This window comes from Humulus lupulus, chromosome 2 (genome assembly GCF_963169125.1).
Source record: "Humulus lupulus chromosome 2, drHumLupu1.1, whole genome shotgun sequence".
Classification (NCBI taxonomy): Eukaryota; Viridiplantae; Streptophyta; class Magnoliopsida; order Rosales; family Cannabaceae; genus Humulus; species Humulus lupulus.
The window spans coordinates 239,039,598-239,048,883 of record NC_084794.1 but is presented as its reverse complement, the minus strand read 5'-3'; the positions used below and the strand labels follow the sequence as shown (position 1 = coordinate 239,048,883).

Here is a 9,286-nt window from a genome sequence, read left to right as displayed (position 1 = left end):
ATATTGCGTGGTTGACTTTATAAAGGGTCATAGCTTCCAACTCAGGCTCGTGCCTCGAGCTGGATGCCTTCTTAACCCGCGGTCTTCATACCTCTGACTCGGCTCCTTAGTAATCTTAATAAAATTTTGGCTACCTCGAGCTAAAGAGGTGGGACCTGATAACAGCAGCTCCGGCCACGTGGCATCCACGTGGCTGTTATAATTATGCCATATCTCAGCTCGCTAATAGCCCGTGGAAAATTAGGGCGTACAAAATAAATAACCTAATTAAGTCTATAAAAGGAACGTTAAGAGAGAAGTCAAAACATAAGTCAGAAAAATGACAGACACAAGTTTCTGATAGGTTTTAGATTCTCTCTAAACATAAGTCATTTTCTAAGCCTTATTGTTCTTCTCTCTAAACCTATCTCATGTGTTGAGAATTTCCCACCCTAGTCTAGATGATTCTAAGGATACTTTGGAAGACTGTGAAGAAAATTGAAGATTGGTTCAGTTTCTTGGTAATACCCTGCGACAGAAAGGATACAAGGGTTAGAGAAACTGAAGGTATGACTCATTCATTCCGCTGCGTATAATGTAAGTATTCTTATTATAATATAATGCAATATTATATTATATTATATCATAATATAATGTTTTAGATTAAATAAATGTGACAAAGAGTGTCACATATTGTAACATATAATAGAGAGTTACAATATTTAGATATATGAGATATATCCAAATAATGTAACATATTTGGTGTTACAAATTTGTAACTTCCAAATATTACCCTTTATTGTGTAAATTTGGTGTTACACAATATTGAGATGAATTTCATAAAGCCATATGTGAAATGGCTGTCAGAGATATGATTTTAACCCCAATAATGTGTTTTGGGGGTTACAAAATAATTTGGGAGGGTTTGGAACCGTTTGGAAAAACAACACATTTTTAAGTGCTGAAAATGGTCAGTGGTCGTGGCCTGTGGGACAGAGAGTAGTGGCCGCGGCCACAGGCCAAAACTGACCATTTTTTCAGTTTTTTTACATCTTTGTTGAATGGCTCAAAAAACCCAAATAACTCCCAAATCTCATTTTTAATTCCGTATTAATCCAATTAAACATTGGTAACAGTCATGGGGGTTGATGGAATTTGAAATTCAAAGGGTGTCTCCAAACTTTATAAATAGGAGCCTATAGCTCACTTGAAAAACACAACATTTCTATCCATTAGAGCACTTGGCTAGAAACACCTTGAGGCTTGATAATTCCAGAAAGCATTTCCAATATCTGAGAGAGATCCCTTAGTGCTTGAGTTAGGGGGAAATAAGCTTTTGGAGAAAGGTTTTAAACCTTGTTCAAGTTGGTGATCCCCAACCCTCTTCACTTAGATTGTGTAAGTGGGAGTTTACTTGTGTTTCTGTTCTTCATTTTATTATATTGTTTTTCTTCTTATTCTCTTGTTCTATTTACTTGTATATTTTGTTTAAGAGTTGTAATCTTTTCTTTTGTTTCAAACACCTTTATTTTACTTGTAATCTTTTGCTTAGAGTTGTATTCTCACTATTCTCTTCTTCTTCTTCCTTTTCTTTGTTTATTTTTAATTTTTAGTTATAGAGTTGTAACCTTATTTAATCAATCTATATTTATTTGTAATATTATTGCATAGAGTTGTATTATCTTACCATTTCCATTGAGGCAATCTACTTTTTCCTAACATTTTCTACATTGCATTTTATGATGATAAATCTGACATTTTGATGGCAACTGTAGTTTATGAATCATAGGTAAAAAAAAGACTTGCTGAGATGAGGTTAAAATGAAGTTTTATGAGCATTCCAGGCTTTTAGGATTAAAGTGTTGAAGTGATGGCATCGTACAAGCTCTCTAAGTTCGAGAATTGAAGAAATTGAAGCTAGGTCGTGGCCCATAAAACTTAGGTCGCGACACTTTAATTGGAATTGGCGTTAAAGATTGCATGTTCCAATCGGGCCGCTGCCTAGAAAAACTAGGCCGCTGCCAGCTGTGTAGAAAAGCAAAGTTGGGCCGCTGCCCAAATTCTTTAGGCCGCGACCTACGGGAACAGTTTTGCCTATATTCCATTTTAGGCTTCGACACGCATAAATTCAGGCTGCGGCCTACGACGCTGTTTTTCAAATTTTTAATTAGATTTTAAATGTAATTTAAAGGGGACTATAAAAGATTTTTAAGGTTAATTTGAGATTAAGTTTGATTAGGTTTTTTGAGAGAAAAAGACTCAGAAAGGATTGGAGAGAAGACTACAACACTATTGTTCATCAATCTAGTTTCTTTTCTTCCCTTGATCTCTTTAATTTTTTTTTTGATGAATCAGCGAGGTTTTCATTACTCCAAATAACATCTTTACAACCTAATAGCATCTTCAATGGAAGATCTAATAATATCAACTCCTATACAAGTATATTTACTGTTAATATATTTCCCGGCTTTACATCTTTACAATTTCGAAAACCACTCTATGTCTACTGAGCTGACATTTTTAGGCCAAACACAGCTGACTCTACACTTGACATCTTCCTTAACCTTTCGCACAATCAATTCTTCCTTTACCACATTCGAATTCCATAGAATATCATTTCTGGCATGCCAGATTTGATAAACCAAAGCTGCAATTGCAGCTGAGAAAATTTGCTTTTTGAACCTGCTGATTTTAGCTCTTTCAATCCACCTAAGAAGCCTGCCCAATGATCTTGATTCAGCTCTCCATTGAAGCCAGCTTTTCACTTGCTGAAGACATATCAGGGAAAAGGAGCAATCAAAGAATAGGTGCTCCTCTGTTTCAGTTTGAATTCTGCAGAACAAACAGTGAGACTCAACAATGACATTGTGTTTCTGCAGTTTTTCCCTTGTTCTCAATCTGTTTTGAATAGCTACCCATAATACAAAGCTATGTCTTGGTAAATTAAGTCTTCCCCACACCTCTTGACTCCATTTTACCTTATTCTGAATAGGACATAACAACTTGTAGCCTCGAGATATCTGGTATCTTGCACCAGCAAACTGTTGCATATCAATAATGCTCTTAACCTGTTCTTTGACAGCAACCAATTTTCTCCAATACCAGCTCCCATGAGTAGGTGCCTGATAGCTCCACCAATCTTCTCCCTTGTTGTAGACACTATGTATCCACCTAACCCATAAGTTGTCTTCTTTTTTTGCAATTGCCCATACATACTTAATGATGGCAGCATTATTCCACTCAGCAACTTTCTTAAAACTGATTCCTCCTGCAGCCTTGGATTGACACACACTGTCCCAAGCTATAAGGCCTGCTCCCTGGAACATGTGTTGGCCCCTCCAAAGGTATGCACGGCAAATGGCTTCTATTCCATTGAGAACCTTCTTTGGCAAGATCATGACTTGGCTCCAATATGAATGAATGGTCAGTAACACAGAATTGATTAGCACAGCTCGACCTGCAAATGATAAATTTCGAGTACTCCAAGCCTTAATCCTAGCTGTCATTTTGTCAGCTAGGATAGAACATTCCTTGCTTGAAATTCGCTTGGCACATACGGGAATGCCCAAGTATTTGAATGGCACTTCTTTCCTGCAAAAACCTGAAGCATCAACAATACGCTGCACTTCTCTATCCTGCATGCCACAGCAGTAAATTGCTGACTTCGAAGAATTAGGTTGCAGCCCAGAAGAACAAGAAATAATTTCAGCCCTTGCAAGAGATAATGGATGCTTTTAAAGTCTCCATGGCAGAACATGATAACATCATCTGCAAAGCTCAGATGATTTAATTTCAATTCTTCGCACCTATCATGAAACTTGAAGTCTGATTTGGTCCCAATTCATTGCATGATTCTTGAAAGATACTCCATTCCGAGGACAAAGAGAAGAGGAGACATAGGATCCCCTTGTCTTAATCCTCTTTTTGCCTCAAAATAACCATGCATTGAGCCATTGAACATGAGTGAGAACCTAGGAGTCCGAACACAATTCATAACAAGTTTTACAAACTTGTCAGGAAATGGGAAAGCATGTAGCATTTCTTCCAAGAAGTCCCACTCTATTGTATCATAGGCTTTCTGTAAATCCAGCTTTATCACACAACCTGCTTTTGTTGCTTTCCTCCCGTAATGACGAATTAGATCTTGACAAATCATAATATTGTGAGCGATGAACCTGCCCTTGATGAATCCTCCTTGATTTTGAGCTACCAACTCAGGGAGGATGTGCTTGAGTCTTGAACAAATCAACTTTGTAGCTATTTTATAGATTACATTGCAACATGCAATAGGTCTAAAATCACTAACTGTGTTAGGACACTTAACTTTAGGGATAAGTGTTAACACAGTTGTGTTAATCTCTTTGAGGATTTGACCTGATTGCAAAAAGGAAGTTACAGCTTCAAAGATGTCATTCCCAATTAACTCCCAATTGTCCTGAAAAAAATAGCTTGAGTATCCATCTGGTCCCGGTGCCTTGACCCCTGGAATTTAAAAAATTATTTTCATGACTTCTTTTTTTGTAAAATATCCCAGTAACAAGTCAGCTTGCTGCTTGGTCACTAAAGGCCCTTGTTTCACCACACTGGTTAGAACAGATTTCCTATTTACCATTTTATTGCCAAGTAAGCTTTGATAAAAGGATAAAACAGCATCTGTTAGCTGTGAAGGTTCATCTACTCTGATTCCTTCTCGGGTCTCAATTGACAAAATTCTATTTTGTCTTCTTCTTTCTCTAATGCTGGCATGAAATAGCTCTGTGTTTTCATCTCCATCCTTGATCCAGCTTAGTTTAGTTTTTTTTTTTGCAAAAAGGAGTTCAGTTCTTTGTGTACTTGAGCATATTTGTCCCTGGCTTCCACTTCTCTACTATGCAATTCTTGATTCAAAGGGTCTGACTGTAGCTTTTCTTGACAATCAACCAAGAATTCTTTTGCCTGAGCATCAGCTGCATGAATATCACTATACCCTTGTTTGTTTAGCTCTTTTAAGACTCCTTTGAGAGCCTTGAGCTTAGCAACTACTTGAAACATTTTTGTCCCTTTAATTGCTTGCTGCCAGATCTCTTTCACTGACTCTGAGTACTTTGGGTGAGAAGACCACATTCTAAAATACTTAAATGGCTTTTTGCCACTTAGAATCTCGGGGTACACGGTTAAAACCGCAGGAGTATGATCAAAGAGCCCTTCAGACAGAAATACTGCTTCAGCATTGGTAAAAAGATTCAGCCATAGCTGATTTGCAAGTACCCTATCGATTTTGGAGCAAATTCTATTATCTCCATGTTGTTTATTGCTCCATGTGAAAAAACTTCCACTATACTTGACATCCTCTAGTTGGCAGTCCCCAACACAATCAATAAATTATGTTGCTACACTATACTTCACCCTTTTACCGATCCTTTCCTCTTTATTCAAAATCTCATTGAAATCTCCCATGACAACCCATGCCTCCTGGGTGTTAATGTCCTGCAAATCTCTCCATAACCTTTCTCCCATCTATATCATTAAAAGCATACACAAAGGTAACATAGAATCTATTCTTACCATCCACCGTTGACACTAAAAGATGTATAAGTTGGCTAGTACACCTTAAAATGCTCATAGTGAAATTGAGTGGATTCCAAGCTACTATAATTCGCCCTCCCGCATGCCAAGCAATGTTAGAGGTAAGCACCAACCATTGAACATGTTAACATATAAAGACCCAAGTTTCTGGGCCTTTACTCTCGTCTCGAGAAGACCAACAAGACCCACCTTTTGAGTATTATTCAGATGCCTGACTAAGTTTTGCTTTTGTTGGTCGTTGATCCCTCGGACGTTCCAGCTTAAAATTCTATCCATTTCGAAGAGGAGGTACTCCCCCTCCTCCTGTTTTCTCTCCTGCATATACCTAATTTGATTCTACTGGTTTTGAAATTTGCCCAGGTAGTTCTTGCGGTCTAATATCTGTTATCTGCTGTCTTCCAGCCATGTCTTTTCCTGCAACAATCCCTTCACTTACAGCATTCGATGAACCAGGCAAGTCAGCTAATGCCTGAAATGAATTAACTGTTTGCGTTTCAATCACAGGTTCTTTATCCTTATCCTTCCTTCCTTTAGTGACTTGTTGGAAGCCATTAGAGTCTACTTTCGGTTCCTGGGTAGCCTTGCTTGCTGCTACTTCCTTGACATCTTCTTTAACAACCCATTGTTGCTTCCTTCCCTCTTTCTTTATGCAAACATCAGTTGTGTGGCCCATGCCTTTTCAATGGCCACATACTATAGGCTTCCATTCATACATGACCGATACAAAGACATTGAATCCATATTCATCTTCAAAAGAAATGAGTTTCGGGAAATCTTGTTTGAGAGAAACTTCTATGAGGACTCTTGGGAAATTTATCACGTTCTTTGGTCACTGAATCCACCTGCACAGGTTTCCCCAATTGCCCTACAATCTTGAACAGCGACTTCTCACCCCAATATTTCAAGTCTAAATCAGAAAGTTGAATCCAAATCGGCACCGTTCTGATATCTTCTTTCTTGAAATTAGTATTGGGATCCCATGCCTTCATAACCACAGGCCTCTTGTTGAAAAAGATATAGCTGCCATTGAGAACCTCATCCCTATCTTCGATGGACTCAAATTGAATAAGGAAAACCCCATATGACAGCAGCCCAACCTTATCTACTTTGTCTTTCCACATCCTTCTAGCAAAACCCTCAAGAATTGACAATGGTGGATTAGCACCAAGCACATAGCACACAATAGAAGAATTCCAAAAAGCTACCTCTTCCTCAATGCCCTCCATTGTGATTTTGACCTTACGCTCTTTCTCAGAATTTGTAAACGAATTATCTAAGTTCCTTACTAATGTTCCAGATCTCAGAATTGGAGGAGTATCGGGGTTACCTTGCGAAATGTTCTTAGAACATTGACGATTAGCATCCAAGAAGAACGCGAAATCCGCTCTGATTTCCTCCTGTCGCTGTATAGCTCACAAGGATGAATTGGGTGACAAAGGCTCTGGAAACTTATCTCGCATTGCAGGCTCCACAGATTGCTTCGAACCAGTAGCAGGTACCTCTGCACCATCGTCTTCCTCATCCGAAAAAGCAATTGGCTCGATGCCGAGCACAGCTTCCATGGTTTTTGTTTTTTGAACATCTGAAGTAGAGGTTGGACCTCTTTTCTTTGGTTTCTTTGCAGCAGATTTCAACTTCCCCAAAATCTTGGCCCTTGTTTTCGCCATGGCACCAGCTCGAGAGCTGCAAGAAGCTAAGATTTGTAAAGTTACTCCTTCCTATTTTTGGTGTAATTTGTGACGTGGCACTTTAGTCTAACCAATCATGATCTCTTTAATTTTAATTATAATTATGTTGTCATTATGATTGCTATTATGGAGTAGGTTCTTTTTAGGTTAAGGGTTAATTCAAAAACCCAAGACATGAAGTATTGATTGTTGATAATGAGTATTATTCTTTAATTTCTCTCAATATTAAAATGTTTATATTTTTCCAATTGAATGTTATGAATTTTGTGATTTCTTGTTAGGTGGACAACTAATTAAGGTTTTACATTGTTCAATTGCCATCTTAGAATTACTACCCACCAAATAGTTTAGGATTCTAAGTGTATGTGATAAATTACAATTGATAGTAATGTCAAAAGAATTGTTGATTGTGATGAAACATAACCTAGGTTTAATGAATTATATGCTTCATTAATTTATTGCCTAGATTAACTTGTCACCATAGGATTTAATGTTTTACCTAATTTAAATAGATTGTATGCTTCATAGATTTATTGCTTGGCTAAAAGAGTTAATTATTGAGCACTTCGCCTTAATTACTTGTAATAGGGAGATTGAGATAATTGTGCTTTAGTGTTATCTACGAGGTTAATAGTTTAATTGAGAAATTGGAATAATATTTATTATTAGTGATTGAGAATGATTGTTGAGGGTGGATATTCACCTTTAACTATTTCTTAACATCGTAATATCAATCTTTATATGCTTTCAAGTTTATGTTATTAATTTCGAGTTCGAAATCTAAATCCCCATTTTAAGTCTTAGTGCTAATTATTGAATAATAAAGTGAACGATAGTCCTTGTGGGTTTGACCTGTGCTTGCTATTATACTAAAATAATTGGAAGTATTGAAAGAAAAATAATTGTTAAATTTGTTGTGGTATACAACACGCATCACATACTAATCCATATTATAATTCATTCGCACATGAAAAAAGTGTGCTGACTTGGTATGTTGATCCACGACCACCCATACAGAATCATGTTGCCCCACAGTCCTAGGCAATCCATGTTAGGAAACTTATACAGGATCTTTATTTATTTTCATGTATATCTAATATTAAACAAATTAATATGAGATAGCCTAAAACATATTTCTAAAATTGAATTCAAAGAGAAACAATGAATAGAATGCTTACAATATACGCAATGGAATTAAAGAGTCCTTCCTTCAGTTTCTCTAACTCTTGTATCCTCTATGTTGTAGAGTATTATCAAGAAACTAAACTGATCTTCTATTTTCTTCACAGTCTTCCAATGTATCCTTAGAATCACCTAGACTAGTGTGGGAAATTCTCAACACATGAGATAGATATAGAGAGAAGAAGAGAAAATAACAAAGAGGCTTAGAAAATGACTTGTGTTTAGAGAGAATCTAAATCTATCAGAAAACCAGTGATTAAACTTATCTGTCGTCTCAGAAATCTGAACTTGTGACTTCTCTCTAAGCACTCCTTTTATAGGCTCAATTAGGCCATTTAATTTTATTAAAAAAATCAATAAAATAATAGCCATTTTAAAGCCCTAAGTCGAAATTATCATGGGCTTTAGGCCCGTGAAATTTCTCATTTGATTATAAGCCCATTGGACTTAAAATCAAGGCATGTATTATTTTCTATTGATTTAATTAATTAAATAATTATTTAAATCCTTTATCAAATTAATTATTTATAATTTGAACCTTTAATTTAAATTTATTTATTAATTTAGATACCAATTTATCTTAATTAATAAATATGCCATAATTTCTCTTTTCTTCTCAAAATTACACAACTTTGTGAAACTATCCAAAATTGACCTGGTCAACTTTGATAATTCTAATTGATAATTAAATCAATTAATTGAGACTATATAGATGATTTTATCCAAGGTACAATGGGGACCATAGGCCTATGAAATCAAACTCCAATAAGTTGTCATAAATCTAACAAATAAATTTACTAACTTATTAATTCCCCGTGACTTCACTATAGACTTGGAATTGCACTCTTGAATTCATAGAACGCTCTATAACA

At 36.4% G+C, this 9,286-nt stretch overlaps 1 protein-coding gene across 1 annotated transcript; it reads right to left on the bottom strand.

Moving 5' to 3' along the window:
* Positions 1-2,456: 2,456 nt before the first annotated feature.
* LOC133815290 (uncharacterized) lies at positions 2,457-3,620 on the bottom strand. The gene has a single exon (XM_062248146.1). It carries the CDS (start codon positions 3,618-3,620, stop codon positions 2,457-2,459), a length of 1,164 nt encoding a protein of 387 aa, XP_062104130.1.
* Between the last annotated feature and the right edge of the window lie 5,666 nt (positions 3,621-9,286).

Coding starts and splice junctions, on each gene's coding strand:
- LOC133815290 (XM_062248146.1), bottom strand. CDS start 3,620: ATGCAGGATAGAGAAGTGCAGCGTATTGTTGATGCTTCAGGTTTTTGC.